The following is a 21,111-nucleotide window of genomic DNA, read 5'->3' on the forward strand; positions in this document are numbered from 1 at the left end:
ACTCATTTTTGGCTGATTACGGTGAAAGCGGAGAAAATCGGAAAAACCTGCTGAATCTCACTTCAAGTGATATTAGATTGTTCAATATGGTCATTTGAGTTGGGGAAAATGTCGAAAAACACGGTACATTTCACCATTTCAAACCCAGCGATTTCATTCCTATTGCATGATTGTGTGAAAAGCCCTCATAATCAGGTGAGTAATACATCGGGTTAATGGTTAGGTACTTCTGTTATCTCAGCTCAAATTTCATAAGCTCATAACTATGACTCAGGGGCTCAGTCTTGGATATGGAGTTGGAGTAAAAGCACATTGAAGAACATGGGGAATCATGGCAAAGTCATCTGTGACACATTTGCAACCAAAGGTGTACTTTTGCCGTCACCTCTGCTGATGTATTGAATGCAAAGTTGCAAAGGCAAAGAGTGCAACTTAAGAGAAGAAAGTAAGTAAGTAATTATGTATTAAAGAAGGGATATCTACTGATACCTACAAAATGAAAGGAAACAATAATTTTTACTTTCTTTTGGTAAGGAAATGATGAATGCAAAGTTGCAAAGGCAAAGAGTGCAACTTAAGAGAAGAAAGTAAGTAGGTAATTATGTATTAAAGAAGGGATATCTACTGATACCTACAAAATGAAAGGAAACAATAATTTTTACTTTCTTTTGGTAAGGAAATGAAAGTAAATATTGAAACACTAGGTCACTAGGTAGGTATTTATTTGATGGTACAGAAGAATCAAGATTTTAAGAATACAGACTGAAAACACCTTAAATCAGACAGAGAATCAGAGAAACAGAAATAGCAAGTACAGTGTGCAGCCAGAATCCAGAAAACGAAAATTATCAGCAAACCAAATTTATTGATTCTCATCAATTTCATATTAACATTTTACCGAATTCCCTGGTCCTTGGTCAGAAGCATATGCTTTAATACAAATAGACCCATTTCATTCAGGTGAATCTTGTCTGGGCGTCCATCGTAGAATGTCTCTTCAAAAAGAGACATATTTGGACTTTCGCCTGACGGGTTCATGTAGGAACTAAACGAATCCACAGTATTTACCGTGGGAACCAGGCTGTAGAACCAGTGGTTTAAATCTTTAAGGGACTTGACACCATCAATACCAAGTTTTGGAATAGGGGGAGGTGGGCACACAATTACCTTTGTAAATTTTTTGCGGACAAAACGCAGCAAACTCTTAAACTCAACCTGAAACTCTTTTTGATCAATACCCCGGAGAAAATCATTTGTACCTCCCATTACGAATACTGTTACTTGACTCCTATCCAAATTTTCATTCTCAGCCAAATACTGCTGCAGTAAGCAGTATGCCCTTTATCCAAGGATTAGTTTCTGTTTCAACCACTGTGGCACCACTGACTGCAAGACAAATTGTATCACTGGGGAAAGGTACATTGGAGAATATCTTCTTACTAATTCCAGAAAACTCACTGAGAAGTAAATTTTCTAGGTCGTCCCCAGCAAGGCCCTTTTTCTTCAAGGATCTGGTCAATTCCTTCAGATCCTACCTTAAATTTTTCAATTTATTTACAATGGAATTGAAGAAGGCATCACCATCAACAGCTGTTGATGAAGATGGCTGTGAGGCCACTTCATATGGCTCTAATGTTCCAACTTTGGAAAGAGTTGGTTTTTTTCCCCAATAGCAAGATACCTCGGTTTTTCCATGACACAACGTGCAGCTTTTAGTTCACGGATAATTCTATCAAACTTGACAAAATGTTCTTGTCAGTTTTGTTTTGTTATCAAACTTCAGTGACATAAGTTCTTTCTTCAGGATCAACTGACTCCAGTTCTTGTACATAGTTCGTTCCAGTGAATCGAAACACTTTCTTGTCACAATCTGACTTCTTATAGATACCTACGTTCCACCGCCCGTTTTTATTTTGTAGGAATGAAACAACTGCTACATTAGACGCATGTGGCCTGTGTCGTAGCATGCCCATCCCGTAGTATGCCTCTCGACTTCAGTGACATAAGTTCTTTCTTCAGGATCAACTGACTCCAGTTCTTGTACATAGTTCGTTCCAGTGAACCGAAACACTTTCTTGTCACAATCTGACTTCTTATAGATACCTACGTTCCACCGCCCGTTTTTATTTTGTAGCAATGAAACAACTGCTATCCCCAATAGCAAGATACCTCGGTCTTGCTTGGTTCCTCGCTACGTTGGTGCAGCCAAAATAAAAACGCTATATGATGTGTTTGCAGCCACTCGCTGCTCCTTTACATCCACAACACTTGGCTTCCTCAATCACATCCTGTACTTCATTCAAAGTTATTGATACTTTGTAAGCAGACAGGTTGACTTTGTGCTCTGGGGTAACCTCTCCTCTAACAATGCAGTGGCTTTGGTTTCTCCCAACTTCCACACGCCCAATTGCTACATCACCATAATTGTCTCTAGTTGATCTGGAATCAGAAGATGCGGCCCGCGGGCCGCGGGTTGGACAAGCCTAGTCTATCCTTTTCATTATTTCAGACAAAGACTTAGACACAAAGCTCAGTGTAGTATCTGAAAGAGTTGAAAACGTCTTTGATTGAAGGGCACAAATAGTTGAAGAGATTAAGGTGCACTTCGCTTGTCGTACTTTCTCAGACGCAGATACTCCAGTCCATCAGGAAAGATCAAAGGACCTATGAATGATAAAATGTACAATGCCAGGATTTAGCAATCAGCAAACACAAACCAAATTTATTGATTCTCATCAATTTCATATTAACATTTTACCGAATTTCCTGGTCCTTGGTCAGAAGCATATGTTTTGCTTGATCAGGGACACTTTGAAAGGAACGTCTTCCATACTGAATGGTTCAGCATTAAATTGAACTGAATCCTTGTTCAGTAATGAGTGAAGCCTGTGGAAATGCTTGCAAATAGGGCCTTTGTCAGGACACGAGCAAGAATTCAAATGTGAGCAAAGACCAGGACAAGCTTGTTCAGGGCACTTTGTGTAGCAATGATCAAATTGACATGTGACAGAAAACTGCACAATAACATGGGACTTCAAAGGTTCAGTGATTTTCCAGGTATCATCCAACTCCTTGGTTTGTGACCACGAAATGCCAATTCCTGTTTTCCCAAGAAGCAGACAGTGTCTATAAGTCGAGTGATGACATATCTGTTATTTTTAACAGTCTCATTATGCTTCTCAATTGATAATTTGTAAGCTGTGCTAACTTCAGTTTCAATGCGAATCCTCCCAAACTTTGCAAGTTTTGCAACACATGAAATATGATCCTTTGTGGCACTGTGTCTTTTCTGATGTAATGCATAATTAGACACATCTGATAATCCAGTATTGATCTGGGAAAAATTGGAAGGACGTAACTGTGAAAACAGTACACAGGGCCAGCAAAACATTGATTGAGTGGTAGCACACCCACATAACCATGGATTTGTATCATACCAAGTAGACTGGAATTTCCATGTTTTACTACTATTGGGTCTTGTCTTGGTGCAAGCAAGTTGTACTGTTGATCTACCATTTTCAATAATAATAAATAAATAACATAGGACTTCAAAGGTTCAGTGATTTTCCAGGTATCATCCAACTCCTTGGTTATGCTATCAGGATCCAATTTCATGCCATAACCATGGACTTGTATCATACCAAGTAGACTGGAATTTCCATGTTTTACTACTATTGGGTCTTGTCTTGGTGCAAGCAAGGTGTACTGTTGATCTACCATTTTCAATAATAATTAATAAATAACATAGGACTTCAAAGGTTCAGTGATTTTCCAGGTATCATCCAACTCCTTGGTTATGCTATCAGGATCCAATTTCATGCCATTGGTATGTCTGAGTATGTTCTCGGACGCAGAAAATTGCGTTTGAGACCGAGAGCAATGGTCATCCCATTCTATATATTATATTAACATATCAACGGGTAAAACCCATGTATATTTTCTTTTTTTTTTACAATATTATGTATATCGTCGCTGTCAATACGAACTATCGCAAGTGAAAATTTTGAGATTTTGAGTTAAGATAAGTGTAGGGGGTAGAAAAACGCGTTTTTTTATGTCACAAAGTATCGTAACTGAATTCAGCGTCCTTCACACAGTGTAAAAGATTTTGTTGAAGAAAGCCTCACAAATCTGAGAGGTTGAGAAGTAGGGGAGAACTTGGGATTGGGAGAGAGTTTGAAGAAAAATGAACCTTATCTGTTTAGGATAAATTCTGCCCCATGTTGGGAATCAAACCCGCAACTTAGCATTTCCAAGGCAGTTATCTTACAAGCTGACTAGGCTAACACTAAAGTCTTTAGTGAGAAGGTAGTGATGGGAAAAATGAAACTTTTCAGGGCTCCGGATCCCAAGTTTCGAAACGCTCTAAGGTTTCGGATCTGAGTTTCGAAACTGAAATCTGAAACTTTCGGGTCCGTTACGTAACGAAGCAGACTAAGCAGGGAGCTCCCAGGGAGCTGAAACTGAAACCTAGATTTCGGTTTCAGTAGGTATCGACATAGTTTGTAGTGCGCTTGCGCTTCTGGCTTCTGTCTTTACTAGAGTACTAGAGTTGTGAGTCTGAGATTTCATAGGGTGTCATAATTCAAGTTTCGAAACTTTAACTCAGCGGTTTCATGAAACCGGATCCGTATTCTCGGTTTCGAAACTCGAAACAGTTTCATGAGACACATCACTAGTATAAACATATTCTTTACCTTTCTTGTAAGTACTAGGTTCAATTTCTGGCTGGGGCGGATTTTATCCTAAACAGATAAGGAACGTTTTTGGAATGGCTAACTTTCTCCTATCCTGTCTTCCTTCTCTCTTCGATTTCGGCACAATAAGACCTTGGCAGTTACAGTTCCCTCTATCAAACCTCGTGACAATACTTTGAAAATTAAAAAAAAAACCTCTTCATTAAATTTGAAAAAAAAAAAAACTCTTAAGCTATGTCCACACATAGTTGACAATGACTGAAACTGTCCACACTACTTTGACAACATAGATTCACGTCGTCGATCGACTACCGTCGATTATGTATGGATACAGCTTCTTTCTTTTTCTGGATACAGTCCTGTAACTTCTGACTATGTGTGGGTACAGCTTAAGACCTATAACTTCTTGACCAATGTTTCAGATGGAACAGCAAAGACATAGTGAGTTCGTATGAAAATCTACGGAAAAAATGGACTGGAAAACCGGGAAAAGTCAGGGAATTTTATTTTTCCATTTTGGTAGTCACCCTGTATGAATTTGATGGCACATTCTTTCTCTTTTGACAAAATTTTTGATGGCAAATTCGAGGAAATCAGGCTGTATGTCGTAAATTATTGGTGTAAAAAAAGTGGATATAACTTTCGAAATTTTTTGATATTGGCTTGTTACAAGCGCATATTTGGTGACCATCCTTCCTAGAACCCTTACATGTACACCGATTGATTTCTCATGAAAAGTTACATAGGAAAGACTCCTTGGTCATCTTAAATACTCTAATGGAAACTCTTGTAAAAGAAAAAAAAATCATGTTGAAATATTTGGAGATATCAGAGAGAGGAGAGAGGGAGCAGAGAGAACCTTCCAGTCTGAAAGCAGAAGAGAGAATGAGCTCTGACAAAAATCTAGGTCTGAAGAAACCGTGAATCAGAGTACATGACCTCTAATTCCATCTTTAAAATGCCAAAGTCAAACAGTGAGGCATTAGACTTCTTGAGGGCATTAAAAGCTTCAACAGGAAAATTGAAATTGAACTTTTCGAAGTTTTCAGAGTCCATTAAGGACAAAAACACCAAGTCCTCAATATTGGCGAACCGCTCCCTCATTCTCTCTGCAACATTGTCTAAGACTTCGTGCATCAGAGCACGGAATGACGTCTCTTCGTCAGAGATGAAATCTAGTCGCTGTCGTTTCTCCGGGGGCGGGGCCTCATCGACTATTGAATTCCAAATGTTTAGAAATTTCGATTTTAACTCAGAGATTTCTGTGATAAAGCTTGAAACTTTTTGTTGCAAAAGCCGATGTCATAGCTTTTTTTCTGCAACACCGAGAAGAGGACGTCAGCTTTAGGGAGCACCAGAGAGAACAATTTAAGTAAGAATTTGAACTCTCTTTGTTCGAGAGTGTAGAGAAAGCCTCTGGCTGCCATCCTTGTGTCTACGTCCCAAGCTTCTACATTCTCAGTCATATCTTTCAGCAAAGTTTTAAGTTCCTCTTGGACTTCACTTAACACAGCAATGTGGCGATGGGTGTAAAACCACCTAGTCGGAGTAACCGTAGGAAATTTTCTCTTGACAACTTGTTCGAGTGCAACAGTTCGCCCTGAAGATTTGGAAAAGAAAGTAGAGAATCCGGAGGCCCTGGACTTCACTTAACACAGCAATGTGGCGATGGGTGTAAAACCACCTAGTCGGAGCAACCGTAGGAAATTTTCTCTTGACAACTTGTTCGAGTGCAACAGTTCGCCCTGAAGATTTGGAAAAGAAAGTAGAGAATCCGGAGGCCGTCTGAAAAAATATTTTACAACTTTTGATACAGTTCACACTTTGCTGCAGTACCAAATTTAACTTATGGGCGTAACAGTGAACAAATATGGCATTTGGATGTTTATCCTTGACAAGTTTTTGCAGCCCATTGTGGGCTCCTGCCATGACAGCTGCCCCATCATAAGTTTGGCAAACCAATTTGTCTCCACATTCGAATTCTTTCAGTGTGTTTTCCACGATCTCAAATAGAGCTGCACCAGTCTTGTTGTTACTAACATTCTCAAACTTCAGGAATCGCTCTTGAACTTTATTATCAGCCACATACCTTAGCACAGTGGATAGCTGTGACTTATGTGTCACATCAGTTGTTTCATCGACTATCAGAGAGACAAAATTGCATTGTGAAATTTCTCTCTTTATATTGAGAGTTATTACAGGCGAAATTGATTCAATAAGATCATTTTGGATATCAGAAGAAGTTCCAGAAAATATTGTTGCACTTTTAAGATGTTGAGCTAGTACAGAGTCAGATTGAGATATGAAGTGGAGGAGTTCGATATAGTTTCCTCTATTTTCTGAAGAAGAACCTTCACTACAAAAGATCTGAGAAGTCGGAAGGACAGCTCAGGGACAGCCCATAGCTAAAGAGCTGTGAACTCAGAAAGACAGCTCAAGGACAGCCCATTGCAAAAGAGCTGTGAACTCAGAAGGACAGCTCAAGGACAGCCCACAGCAAAAGAACTGAGAAGGCGGAAGGGGGACTTATACCAAAAGCACGCCACTTCTGAGACACCCAAGACGGTGACGGACGCGTCAAGGAGTGCTCAGCCCAACAGGGCTAGTCACCAGAAGGAGACTGGAACAAAAACATCCAGGGAAACGCAGCAAACCAGCTCCAAGGAAAACAATGAAACTTTCTATAAATATAACAATAATGAATTCTAAGAATTAAACAACTTAATTAGCTTAAATTTTTTGGAAATTCGAAAAAGAAAAATTCAAACGAAAATAATATTTGATTCCTACACAAGCGACACAACGTTATTTGGGGAGCGAAAATGGCGTACTGAAGTGGTGAACTGGTGAAGTGAAAGTCAGAAAGCCTAGTCAGTAGTCAGCTTGTCTTATATCAAGAAGGCGCATGCGCGCTGAAAGTGACTATGTTAGGACTAGGAGGGGGGAAAGTGGCACAACGGTTAGGAGGGGAGGGGGGGTGGTTCTCATTGGGTCAAGCGAAGCGCAGACTCCAAAATGAGTAAATACATTACACAAAATGATCTGAAGTAAAATATGTTCAATATATAAGGCAAAATGATATACTACTTACCTTTGAGCTTTTATTCCTCTTAATTCAGACAGGAAGAAGTTGGAATTTGTTTTGAAAAACTCCAACACAGTTACCATGTCGACCTTCGGTAAATTTCTGCTGTCGGCCTTATTCAATGCAAAATCCATTATTGGTCTCTATTGAACGATGAAAAACGTTTCAACTTACAAGGAAATACTGAGAAAGCTAAAAATTTGTTCGAAATTACTCCAAAATGAGGCTGAAAACCAATTGAAATAACGTTAACGAGATTTGTGAAAAAATGAAAACAAGAGCAGTGACGTCATCAGCTTATCACTTTGTTTACATCGTATTCAAAAGTGTTTCAAACTCCCGCCACAGCGGTCGATTTTATTTTGCCTATATCTTGAGAAATACTGAACAGAATCCTGTCAAATAGACAACCTCGGTCATTTCCAATTTTTATTTAAATAAAAAGATTCTTCTTCCAAAAGCAGGAAAATATCAATTTGACAGGATTCTGTTCAGTATTTCTCAAGATATAGGCAAAATAAAATCGACCGCTGTGGCGGGAGTTTGAAACACTTTTGAATGGACGGACCCTGCTTGTTAATTCTAATGTAGTTGATTTAATTTATCGATTTCAAAGTATCGATGTATACCCCTAGATTTCTGGCTTCTGACACCAGGGGTAATACTACGCCTTCTAATACAATTGGTGGGAGGTCAGCTGTGCCTAGTGAGTTTACAACGGACTTTGGACCAAAGGCCAGCACCTTAGTCGAATTAGGATGCAACAAGCTGGGTCCGTCCCTCCGGGAATTTTTTAGCCCGTAGTTTATTCGATCGTGGTTGAAGAATACCTATGTACCTACCTAATTTGAGTTGAATAAGAATATCAATCATTCTATTCTAGTTGAATAAGAATATCAATCATTCTATTCTAGTTGAATAAGAATATCAATCAGGTCATCAACTCGCTTATTGACTTTTCTTTTTAAATAGTACTTTTTTAATCGATTGTGAAATGACTCCACATGTCCTGTTGTTTTTATTTTGCCATGTGGAAATTTCCTAAAACACATGGCCCATCTACGCCATCTATCCTCCGTGAGGTAACGGTCCTTGAAGTATGCAATGTACTCCGCCGTATTGTCATTTTCTTCATACTTCATCACAAAGCCATAAGTTAAACACTTAAAATCTTCTTCATCCCGAGTGTTCATCAACACCTTAATTTCAAAAAACATTTGCTCCCAAAGACCGTTTGGAACTTTCTTCTTGACCAAGTTTTTCCTCAAGTTCATCAGCACATGCCATTTGCAAAGAAGGTCGCGTAGGTCTTCTTTGCAAAAACCTATTTTCATGGCCTTATTTAGGGCTGGATCATCATCAGTCATGACAGTATTGATGTTGTCAACACCACCACGGCTTTTAAGAGCTTGAAAAAGAATGAAAGAGTTATATAGAGCATCTGACTTGCTCGTAATAAGATGGGCAACAGGCCAGCCCCTTCGATTATTGTCGACAACTAAACACGTTAAGAGCTGGTACTTGTATTGATTCGTTCCGTGTGTTTCACGGCTTTTAAGAGCTTGAAAAAGAATGAAAGAGTTATATAGAGCATCTGACTTGCTCGTAATGAGATGGGCAACAGGCCAGCCCCTTCGATTATTGTCGACAACTAAACACGTTAAGAGCTGGTACTTGTATTGATTCGTTCCGTGTGTTTCCGTTGCAAAAACAGTTTCTTGATAGAGACAGGTTGAACTCTCGGAACAGTGGACGGCTGAGACGAAGATCACTTAGTCAGAAGGTCCTCATCAAACAGATGAGTCAGACTAGGATGAATTTGATGAAGGGATTTGTGGCCCTCCTTAGGCTTTACAGCCTTCCTCCGGTCGGATATCACCTCCGCTCGCTTCCCGCACACATATTGCAAGAGTGCATTGGAGGCAGCCTGAAACTCAGAGTTGTCGTAGAAATGCTCCTTGATTGCACTCTTTGCCCCCGGACAGGAATCCAAAACTTTGGTCAAGGATTCCTTGAACGCCATGCGCTGCATTATCAGACCATGACAGAGAGTCCCCAACACACCCTCCTGTTGCCGAAGGGGGAAATCTGAATTGTCCTTGGCCTCCAGGATCGGGTTCATAGTTAAGGGTTGGAACATACCTCCCATCCTTAACCTTTTTTCTGCCTCCGCATACCGGATCCGGTTCCAAGCCGCTGAGCCTAATCCTTGGCATTCAACTCCCTGGGCTATTAGATATGCTTTATGATATACAAACACTCTTCCTCCTCTGATGATGATTGAATTTGCCAAACTTGATCAGAAACAGCAACCAAACAATCATCAGACATTTGCAAACCCCGTGTATGTACTGTATGTCTTTGTACATGATAATTTGGTGATAGTATAAGAAGAATGATACTATTCCATTTCCTTGCAACATATTCATCTTTTTCATTAGTCAGAAGAAATCGAATCAGATCTTCCATTATCTTGTTAGGAATCCTTTCCATAAATGTACTTTGTTTTTAGTTTGTTATGGAATGACTCTGCATTAGCTGTTGTATTGATATTTCCATGGCCAATATTCATCCTGCAATGCATAGCCCACTTCTCAACTCTGTTTGAGTAAGTACTCTCAAAATATTGTACAAGAGCTTCATTTTTCTCATGTGTCTTTAAAAATGACTTATACAGCACAGCAAACTCTTCTGAATTTGTGGTGTTTATGATAAGATATATTTGATCAAAAATCTCTTGAAAACTTTCTCTGGCTTTCTCTGCAATTTTTTGTAAAGCTTTCTTCAAATGCCACTGGCATAATATGTGCCTGATAGTGGTCTTCAGACCTTTTTTGAACCCATTGATAATCGCAGGATCATCATCTGTTATGAGAACATTTTATGTTTAGGACTTGGCCAGATTTTGTGACACGATCATTGATAGCTTCAATAAAATAGTTAATAGGATATTGTGTGGCTTGTGCTTGTCATAGAATTAAATAGATGGCCAACAACCCAGCCGCAGTTATTTTCATCAACAACAAGGATATTTAACATCCTGGTATTTTCATATCCTGTAACATTGTGTGTGTCATCAGCAACAACAATTTTGTTCGCTCCTAGCACAAGCAAATCCCTTTGAGCCTTGGTTTGGATTCCAATCATGAACAAAGAATCAATTTCAGATGGAATGCAATGCATATTCTCAGGTCCAACAACTATGTATATCTTTTCCGAGTGGTTTATACAAACAAACACTTGATAAATAAATAAAAAAAAAGGAGCCGAGTAAACCTGTGAGAACCTTGTTCATAAGTTGAATGAACGTCGCTGGGGCGTTCTTTAACCCGAATGGCATGACCTTGAACTGGTAATGTGAGCCATTGGTCGTGGTAAAGGCGGTATACGTCTTTGCTTCTCCAGCGAGGGGTATTTGCCAATATCCTTTCTTCAAGTCAATCTTACAAAATACTTGAGAACTTCCCAAGTTTTTCACAATTTCGTGGATACTTGAAGCCGGACAATGTTGGTCTACCGTAATCGCGTTTAACTTCCGGTAGTCGATGCAGAACCGAGGTTCGCGGGACGAGTCAGCGTACTCCACGACGACAATGGGTGGGTTGTACAGGGAAGTAGACGGTTCGATCAGATTGTGAGCCAACATTTCCTCAACTTGCTTTTTGACGAACTCCTGCTTCTGAGGAGAAAGCGTATAGGGTCGGGTATTGACTGGACGGTACGTGGTCAGCTCGATGGTGTGGTAATATGCAGACGTCTGCTGCAGTAGTTCTGAATCGAACACATCAGCGTATTCGTCAAGAATACCCATGATTCTATCCACATGCTCAGGAGGGAAATGATGGACCACATTTTCCTTATTCAGCGGTCGTTTCACCTGAAGACTAGGATGATCACACAGTCATAGTGAAAGGTAGACTTTGTCTGGGATTCTCTCCAAAGAAAACTTCTCCCGAGTGGAAGTCAAGAGTGACCTTTTCCTCCTTGAGCCAATTCACACCTAAGATGAGTGGGTAGCACAAATCTTTTACGATATTGCATCGCAGCGAAATATCGCGTTCTCCAATTGAGAGAGTAATGTCCACTTCACCTTCGATGAGAATTTTCTCTCCATGGGCCGTGTAAGTGTAAGGCAGTGAAGTTTCCTCGTAAGCGGTGCCAGTTTCCAGAAGAGAATACCTGATACAAGATAATGAGCATCCTGAGTCAATCAGTGCTCGGTAATTTGAACTTCTGAAAACCACGGTCACTGCTGGGCAGGTATTGAAGGATTCATCCTCAAGTCCACCAATCATGGTAGGTTTGGAGTTGGAGGTTGACGGAGAATCAGTCTTGCGTTTAGATTCGATAGTCTTTTGATTAGTCGGTCCTCTCGTCTCGTTGGGCCTATTGTAAGAGAGCTTGTCTCGTTTTAGTCTACCATACGTTGGACAATCACGATGGTAATGAAAATCATTACAATAGTGGCATTTGGGCAGAGGAGGACGGTACTGAGGAGCAATAAAGCTAGCTAAAATGTCTTGTGATAGGTGTTACTTACGTCACAGAACTACTACCTCGTATGTCTGTGAAACCAGGAACAATTAAGGTCTGTTTGCCTTATTTTGATCGTGGTGTGCAGCTTGTGCAGAAGGTTGATGTGTTTTGTTGAATTTTGTTTTTTCAACATTTCTCCCTCGGTCAATCACTTCCAACTTTCTGAACAACTCATCAACAGTTGTAGGTGCCTCTAGTAAATACATTTGTATACTAGGGTGGAGTAGCTGAACAATATCTGATGTTCTTTGAAGTTCCGAGCAAACTGTTTTTGTTAAAACCAAATCGATAAACTGGTTTTTTTTTGCTCTGGCTCACACAAAATTTTGATCTGAATCGACCTCATCTCCGATTTCCAAAGTTCAGGTTCAGGTTTGATGTTTTTTCAAGATCGAAAAAGATTTACCTTGTTATGTCCGATTTTTACGTTACGAAACATGCGGTTTTTGTCCGAAGAAATTTTGGAGCACAGGTCTCCATCTTTCAGGAAAACTTGCGCTTTATCCAAGGATCAGAATGAGACCTTTTTGCCTTTTTACCTCACATCCTTCCCGGAGAAATAACCACTTGACTACCTGAAAAACAGACATGATGCTAGAAAACTACTGACCGTGTGATGTACATTTTGTAATCCTTCTCCAGTTGCAAATCCCATCCTTGTCGCCATCTCATATCTCATAATCTTATATTATAAGAACGAGATCCATTCACAGTTCACACACTGATCGCTCTATCTCGAGAACCACAACACCTAGAAAGCTGAAATTTGATCTTATTATCTTCTTATATTATAAGAACGAGATCCATTCACATTTCACACACTGATCGCTCTATCTCTAGAACCACAACACCTAGAAAGCTGAAGGAGCAATAAAGCTAAATGTCTTGTGATAGGTGTTACTTACGTCACAGAACTACTACCTCGTATGTCTGTGAAACCAGGAACAATTAAGGTCTGTTTGCCTTTCCTAAACCGAACCGGTGCTCTCTTGGAAACTGAAATGGAGTCTGTACTAAACCATAGGGACATTGTTGGACTCAATTTTTGAATGGAGTTGAACCAGTCCTCTTCCTAAGATCTCTCGATGAGAGTCGAACAAGAAGAGACACCAACAACCCAACAGCACCATCGGAATAGGTTGATACTGTTTACGAAAGTTGCCGGAAAGGAAAATAATGACCCTCGAATAGGGTTACTAGATGATAATTTTCAAACGCAGGACATTCTAGTTGAAAAAGCGGGACACTAACTGGTTACTGGTTTATAAAAAGTACCTACCTTCATAGATTAAAAAAAATACATGTAAATAATAAGACTTTAAGAATAAATAAACTGTAAAACATAGTTAAAAAACAAAAATAATAATAATAATAATAAATACACGTTTACCTATTTCATCTCTGTAGTATGCATCACTAGCGGCCGCTGGCAGGATGGTCTTGAAGCTCTTGATACCATGGGCAGAATCCCTCTGGTAGTCATAACGAGAGAATGTGCCCTTCAACTTGGCGCCATCATGCTTCAGATGTATGTGTTCTGGTCTTTTGATTAGTCGGTCCTCTCGTCTCGTTGGGCCTATTGTAAGAGAGCTTTTCTCGTTTTAGTCTACCATACGTTGGACAATCACGATGGTAATGAAAATCATTACAATAGTGGCATTTGGGCAGAGGAGGACGGTACTTCTCAACAGGACCATGAACCATGAACATTTTGATCGTGGTGTGCAGCTGGTGCAGAAGGTTGATGTGTTTTGTTGAATTTTGTTTTTTCAACATTTCTCCCTCGGTCAATCACTTCCAACTTTCTGAACAACTCATCAATGTGTTCTTCCACTGCTATGTTACCTGTGGACAGAGGCAAATGGGGGAAGGTAATATCTAGGCGAGGTTAAGGTCAGAGGCGTCCTCTACCACCTAACCCTTAGAGCTCCATCACTATGTGGTCAATTTCTCAAATAAATGAGGGTAAAATTCCATGCCTCCGCTGGCTGCTAGATGAGAGAGAGGGGAAAAGTTTTTAGATGTTAAAAAAAAAAGTTTGATAGAGGGAACTGTAACTGCCAAGGTCTTATCGTCTCGAAAGAGAAGGAAGACAGGATAGGAGAAAGGCAGCCGTTCCGAGAACAAACCTCATCTGTTCAGGCTAAAATTGTGATATCTGCCCTGGGCGAGAATCGGACGCGCGACAGCTTACGCGCTACCGTACAAAATTGAACCAAAGTTTTGGAACCAAAAATGTACGACGCTACGTAACGACGTAAATTTTTGGTTCCCATGAGAGTTGCTCTCAACTTGTGCAACTGTCTTGCTAGCTGCGAGCTACCGGAAAACATCGACGGCTTGGCGATCCCTGACACCCTGACATAGATACAGTATACAGTAGAATCTCGAATTATTTCAACTCCAAAAATATTTTTTTTCTTTTTTTCTATCTTTCTAAGGATATCCTGTCTCATCAAAGGAAGATATCTATCATTGAAAGTGTTCAAACAAGGAGACTTTCATGACGAAGAAAACGATGCTAAAGACGTGTTTTTTTGTTTGTTTCTTAGTTTGGTAGTTTTGTTCAATTTCAAAATAACAGGGTAATTATTTCCTACTTTGTATCTAAATTTTGCTCTCTTTTTATTTTTTTATACGGAACTTCGATTATTTCAATTTTTTACACAGAACTTTGGTTAGGTATTTCAACTAACCCTCGGTCCCAATTAGTTGAAATAATCGAGGTTCTACTGTAGTTCAGTAGCAGTACCTACTGAACCACCAAACTTACCCCAATGAGACACCTCTATCTGTCGGACCAGCCTAGTGACCACTAGGAACGGTGAGTTATTCTCATAGTGTATGGTAATGTTGGCTTTGGTGTAGGGAGGTACGTTCTCGTATGGTCCGTACGTAATGGTTTGCTCCACCTGAGTAGTTGGCATAACACTGGTGAAGCTTTCAATGTTCAGAGTACCTGGAGAGAAGAGAGGAAGACTTGTGAGACCTCGGGAGAGAGCAAGCAGAGAATCGGGAGCTTTGTGCTTCGCACTGAGGGCTTTTTTTTCTTTTAAAGCGCTTTATGGGGGGCTTTTTATTTACATTATTATTTAGATATTTCATAGGTACCTCAATTTATCTATGCTGAGACTGAAAAATCCCTTTACCTCCGCAGTCTAAAGCTGGCCACTCACTGTTAGATAGACCTGTTCAGGCGTACCTGTCAGGACTACCTGAGTGAGATTAGTAAGGGGCCAGCCTCACTGCCTCAGTTGTCTCACAGAGGTAGACCTGTTCAGGTGTAACTGTCAGGTCTGCCCTAAATCACCAAAGTATGGAAAAGTATCTTACAAGTGTAATAGCTAATGGAAAAGACATTTTAATTTTTAGGCAACATCCCTGTTTTGGTTGTTTCTACGAAGAGAGCTTTCATTTCTTGGAAACACCAATCTGTCTCTAACAGGAAAGCTGCCTCGGTGGCGTAGTGGTCCAAGGCTCACCTGGTAAACAGTAGGACGCGGGATCAATTCCAGCCGAGGCGTGAAATTTTATCTTCAATTTGAGAGCTCAACCATCAACCATATATGTACGTAGTAAATAATAATAGAGCTAAAAGCTGCCTCGGTGGCGTAGTGGTTCAAGGCTCACCTGGTAAACAGTAGGACGCGGGTTCAATTCCAGCCGAGGCGTGAAATTTTATCTTCAATTTGAGAGCTCAACCATCAATTTAATTTTTAGGCAACATCCCTGTTTTGGTTGTTTCTACGAAGAGAGCTTTCATTTTTGGAAACACCAATCTGTCTCCAACAGAAAAGCTGCCTCGGTGGCGTAGTGGTCCAAGGCTCACCTGGTAAACAGTAGGACGCGGGTTCAATTCCAGCCGAGGCGTGAAATTTTATCTTCAATTTGAGAGCTCAACCATCAATATCCCGCGGGATTGCGGGTTTGCGGGATCCCGCATTGCAATCCCTACTCGGGATGAACTAGCGGGAATCCGGAGCGAAGCGACGGAATTCAGCTAGTATCTTATATTATAAGAACAAGATCCATTCACTCATTCACATTTCACACACTGATCGCTCCTGCATTTATGAACAAAAATTCCCGCTCTTAATTCATACTGAAGACAATATCGGCTAATCATGTTTGGAATTGACTCTTCAGTGCGACTTGAGAGCCAGTATTTTGTTCATAAATATGGGTGTAAGGGTGAGGTGGTCGAGAACGCTTTCTCTCAAGAGTCTCGAAACGGCTGGCTTTCTCCTGTCCTGACTTCCTTCTCTCTCCGCTTTCGGGACGATAAGACCTTAGCAGTTACACTAGGTTCACACTGCACGGTTTTTTTACCGTGACGTTTTTTTTTTTTTTTTTTTTTTTCTCCCCTTTTTTTCCCGTGACGGTTTTTTTTTTTCAAGGGTTTTACCGTGACGTTTTTTTTCGTCCCGTTTTTTACCGTGACAGATTTTATTTTTCAAGTGGCGCATGCATTTAAATTGATGTGTTCACATTAACCAACGTTTTCCGTCCGACGGAAAAAAAAAGTCACGGTAAAAAAGTTGATGATTCAGTGGCACTTGTAATTGAATGAGCTTGTGCACACCTGACGTTCTGAAAGTTGTCCGTCCTCTTTCTTGTCTCAGTTTGTTTTCAATTGTTGACTGTTGAGGTAAATTTCCCAAAAATCATAACTAATAGTTTTGAGAGTTTTGATTACCTATTTTGAAAGTTTTATTACTAAAACTTCTAAATACCTACGTTGAGATCTATAATTCACGAACTGGACAACATGAGTAATAATTTTGACAGTGAACAACTAATTTCTTTGGTAGAAGGTAGACCTGCTCTGTGGGATAACTGAACCACCAAACTTACCCCAATGAGACACCTCTATCTGTCGCACCAGCCTAGTGACCACTAGGAACGGTGAGTTATTCTCATAGTGTATGGTAATGTTGGCTTTTGTGTAGGGAGGTACGTTCTCGTATGGTCCGTACGTAATGGTTTGCTCCACCTGAGTAGTTGGCATAACACTGGTGAAGCTTTCAATGTTCAGAGTATTGTGAGAGAATGACAAGTTAATCAGGACTGCATCCCTTAACACTTCACAAAATTTCGACAACTATTACAATGGCTGTAGAAAGTTATGAAAGGTTTTCCTTCTGTAATATAAAATCATAGCCTTTACAAAGTGTGAAGTTTTCATTATGGAACACGGACCTGCTCTGTTCTCTAATGTTCATGTGATTTCTTCTCATTGACCCTTGTGTCCTGCCTTTTAAGTGAGCATTGACATTGTGGGGAAATAGAAGGAGGTGTGTAGGAAAATTGGAACTCCTGATATTACCAACTAACTAAACTAAATAATTTTGTCTTTCTTTATTTATTGGAATGGTAAATTGGTGTTGTAAGAGAATGACAAGTTAATCAGGACTGCATCCCTTAACACTTCACAAAATTTCGACAACTATTACAATGGCTGTAGAAAGTTATGAAAGGAGGACTTCTACTGCGACTCCTGCGATCACCCGCCATCTTGTGATTGTATTTATATCATGTGTACTTTACTTTCTCATGAGGATATACACCTGTAACAGAAACAGACAGTACAAATATATTAGGGTCATGAATGGTAAATTGGTGGTGTGAGAGAATGACAAGTTAATCAGGACTGCATCCCTTAACACTTCACAAAATTTCGACAACTATTACAATGGTTGTAGAAAGTTATGAAAGGTTTTCCTTCTGTAATATAAAATCATAGCCTTTACAAAGTGTGAAGTTTTCATTATGGAACACGGACCTGGTTAACCAAGTACCTACCTATGTGACTCTACCCCATTACCAAAATATTGTCTATTTACCCCATTGTATAGGAACAACAGTAGATAAAGTCAATGAGTTTGTTTCTTGCTTTTGAAATAAAATTAGTTCAGACTAATCTCTAAGGAGCAACACCTTAACACTAGAAATAAAAGCTCAGTGTACTTAACTATGTACTTAATTAACAATGGCCAACGTTCTCAGTGTTTCTAGATCTCTGAGAAGCATTTGTAAGGTGGGTTTATCATGGGCAGGATTCCCCATCAGACTGGAGCTATCAGCTTCCACACTTTGCATTTGTCTTTCCAATTCATCGAGTTTTTGTTCCATCAAGTTGTAGTCTTGTTCTACTTGAGCCAAGAGATTCAATCTGCATTCATGTGAGTCTATGGGTGCTTCAGGTTTTGGTATTTTAGGTGTTTCATCAGGTGTTTGAGGATATTTCTGATCATCAGATTCAACACATTGAGACCATAAGTAAAGTTTGGGGTGATTTGGTTCTTGTACAATTTGCATTTTCATGCTAGCATTATGCATGGAATCACTTAGCTTACAGAGGCTTCCAGTGATAGAATGTGTTTCTCGTAGAATATTCTGAGTTCTCAAGAACTCTTCATCATATTGCTTGTTACTTGGGTCTAATGTAGGAAGCACACCTTTGTTTAGCCAATCCTGATCATATGCATACATGAGACTCTTTCTTTGTAGTGGAGGATTTTTACAAATTTTACAGATGTATTTCTCAGGGACTTCACTTTCTGTTTCAATATCAGAACACTGGCTATGTTGCCAGCACAGACAGATATCACACTGAATCATGAGTCCATCTTCTTCTAATATACCACACACACAATTCACAACCTCCTCTTTCTTCATCTTTTCATATTTGACAGATGGTGGAGAAACAAAATTACTCGAAGGTGGTGATTTTTTCTCAGGTGTGGTACTTTCTTCCTTTACACTGGAACCACCACTACGGTTAGACACTGTACTTCCACCAAGTTTCTTCTGAGTATCATCTGATTTCTTTGTTATTTCAAAAGGTGTGATCTGACTTTCAAAGTCAAAGTCCACGTCCATAGCATCATGTTCTTGCTCTTCAACTTTTGCTGTCTCTTTTGTTTTGACTTCACTTGGATGAGCTATAGTTTTCTCTTTGACTTTGGTAACATTTGATGCTACAGGAGGTGATTGCATTTCAATCTTAAGAGCAGGTTGTACTGGTGGAGGAGGGGATACCTTAACATTCCCTGCACTTGTCATATTCTGGTAGAAATCAAAGCTGCCACTCGTTTTCTTCACAGGTTTTGCTAGGTCTTCATTATCATCCATACTATTTGTTCTGGCATATGCTAAATCTGCTACATTTAATGCAGCAGGTAACATGCTTTTGAATTCTGGATGATAATGTTTCAAATGCATCATAAGAAGATTCTCTTTCCTGAATTCTTTCTTGCAATCATCTTTGGGACACACATAGTTGCCACTTATACTTAGATTAAAATCAGAAAAGAGAGGTGGTGTTGGAGTAACAGGTGTGGTAGGAGCAGCTGGTGTCAATATCTTTATCTTCTTCTCAATACTCACATCAAGACTACGTCTTTTCTTGGAATTTTCCATGTAAGAAAAATCAAATATATCTGGTGAGTATTCTATATTGTGTGTTTCACAATATTTCATAAGTCCCTTTTTACCAAAGAACTTTCTATTTTCAGAATTTATTAGAATGGCTTGCCATCTATGGTTAAAGAATGCTTTGTGTTTATGCCAACCTGGTGGTAATTTTGGATCAGATATTGGAATTGAGTACTGACTAGTACCATCTTTCCTATGAATAACAAATGGTTGAGAAATATCAAACACCCCAGAACTCTCACGAACATCATCAATATCATCAGGTTCAATCTCCAAGTTGGGAGCCTGGTGTATCTCAGCTTGTGTCACTATTTCATTTTTATTGTCACCATTTGAATCTCCCTTTGACTTTAGTTGGAAATTGAATTTTATTTTTAGTTTATCTTTTTTCTTTTTCTTCTTTTTATGAATAACTTCATCAGGGACATTTTGCAACAAGTTGTAATCAATGCTCTTATGCCTCGTTGTGTACTTAGGATATGAGGGATCTGGTATTATGTCTGCTTCTTTTGTCATTTGATCTTCAGACACAATTTTCTTTAGTCCATCTTCAAATTGAACTCAAGTTTATCTTTTTTCTTTTTCTTCTTTTTATGAATAACTTCATCAGGGGCATTTTGCAACAAGTTGTAATCAATGCTCTTATGCCTCGTTGTGTACTTGGGATATGAGGGATCTGGTATTATGTCTGCTTCTTTTGTCATTTGATCTTCAGACACAATTTTCTTTAGTCCATCTTCAAATTGAACTCTGTATTCATTGTTTGGCAAGACAGCTTCTACTCGGGCTGCATAATTCTTTGATTTAGACCAAGCTGCTAGTACACTATCTCCTACTTTGTACTTGGATTGTAAAGTGGTAGTTTCTATAACAAGAGACTCTATTTTAGGTTCAACTACTTCCTCTTCAACAACAGGAGGTGGTAGTGATGTCGGTGCGGGTACTGACAATGATGCTATAGGTGTTTCTTTAGGTTTGGGTTTTACTATCTCTGTTGGTTTGTCTATTTTTCTCACACCTGTTGTTTTATAGTTAACCCATTCCTCTTGATCATTTGCAATATATTTGACGAATATTTCGTCTTCATGATCATCAGCATCAACCACCACAGCAGCATTCCAGTTGGCTGCTCTTGAAATTTCCACATAGGACCCAATGGCGTAAATAGACATAATGAAAATGGGGGGAATAAAAATCTGATATTTACCAAAGCTTCAGTTGAATTTCAACAAGAAATAAATCTAGATGAGGTGTTAAATACTAAAAAAAAAGAACTGATTTTAAATGAAAAAAAAAAAACGTATTCAAACGTAAATTTCCTTCCAAATTTCTTCATTCTTCATTTTTCTTTTCATT

The 21,111-nt window shown here is 39.4% G+C and overlaps 3 protein-coding genes and 1 pseudogene across 6 annotated transcripts in view; 1 reads left to right on the forward strand and 3 right to left on the reverse strand.

Moving 5' to 3' along the window:
- LOC103515648 overlaps nt 1–18,397 on the reverse strand; it is a 30,579-nt pseudogene extending 12,182 nt beyond the window's left edge.
- LOC103515831 (BRCA1-A complex subunit Abraxas 1-like) overlaps nt 1–21,111 on the forward strand; it is a 24,621-nt gene continuing 3,510 nt past the window's right edge. The window contains exon 1 of the mRNA XM_026828087.1: nt 1–195. Coding sequence (XP_026683888.1) covers nt 109–195 — 87 coding nt within the window. The 5' untranslated portion in view covers nt 1–108. The remainder of the gene's footprint in view (nt 196–21,111) is intronic.
- On the reverse strand, nt 1,544–8,178 carry LOC113470159. The gene is made up of 3 exons (XM_026828390.1): nt 7,789–8,178; nt 2,170–2,439; nt 1,544–1,681 (listed from the first exon to the last, which is right to left on the reverse strand). Exons 1-2 carry the CDS (start codon nt 7,914–7,916, stop codon nt 2,220–2,222), a joined length of 348 nt encoding a protein of 115 aa, XP_026684191.1. The 5' UTR covers nt 7,917–8,178; the 3' UTR covers nt 1,544–1,681; nt 2,170–2,219.
- Nucleotides 13,570–17,351, reverse strand: LOC113470147 (dolichyl-diphosphooligosaccharide--protein glycosyltransferase subunit 1-like). 4 transcript variants are annotated; one of them, XM_026828381.1, is made up of 3 exons: nt 15,092–15,297; nt 14,138–14,163; nt 13,570–13,847 (listed from the first exon to the last, which is right to left on the reverse strand). In XM_026828381.1, exons 1-3 carry the CDS (start codon nt 15,243–15,245, stop codon nt 13,665–13,667), a joined length of 363 nt encoding a protein of 120 aa, XP_026684182.1. In that variant the 5' UTR covers nt 15,246–15,297; the 3' UTR covers nt 13,570–13,664. The 4 variants fall into 4 exon arrangements, with proteins under 4 accessions (XP_026684182.1, XP_026684188.1, XP_026684175.1 ...); XM_026828387.1 differs by lacking the exon at nt 15,092–15,297 and adding an exon at nt 17,173–17,351 and having other exon boundaries at nt 13,574–13,847; XM_026828374.1 differs by lacking the exon at nt 15,092–15,297 and adding an exon at nt 17,173–17,351 and having other exon boundaries at nt 13,650–13,850; nt 14,141–14,163.

Source organism: Diaphorina citri, unplaced genomic scaffold, assembly GCF_000475195.1.
Source record: "Diaphorina citri unplaced genomic scaffold, Diaci psyllid genome assembly version 1.1 scaffold50, whole genome shotgun sequence".
Classification (NCBI taxonomy): domain Eukaryota; kingdom Metazoa; phylum Arthropoda; class Insecta; order Hemiptera; family Psyllidae; genus Diaphorina; species Diaphorina citri.

Excerpts from the sequence above, each read along its gene's own strand:
- LOC113470159 (XM_026828390.1), bottom strand. The coding sequence starts at position 7,916 with ATGGATTTTGCATTGAATAAGGCCGACAGCAGAAATTTACCGAAGGTC. Across the intron at positions 2,440-7,788 it reads AGAGGAATAAAAGCTCAAAG|ATCAACTAGAGACAATTATG; the intron begins GTAAGTAGTATA and ends TTCTGATTCCAG.
- LOC113470147 (XM_026828381.1), bottom strand. The coding sequence starts at position 15,245 with ATGCCAACTACTCAGGTGGAGCAAACCATTACGTACGGACCATACGAG. Across the intron at positions 14,164-15,091 it reads GATAGAGGTGTCTCATTGGG|GTAACATAGCAGTGGAAGAA; the intron begins GTAAGTTTGGTG and ends CTCTGTCCACAG. Across the intron at positions 13,848-14,137 it reads TAGCAGTGGAAGAACACATT|CATCTGAAGCATGATGGCGC; the intron begins GATGAGTTGTTC and ends CCAGAACACATA.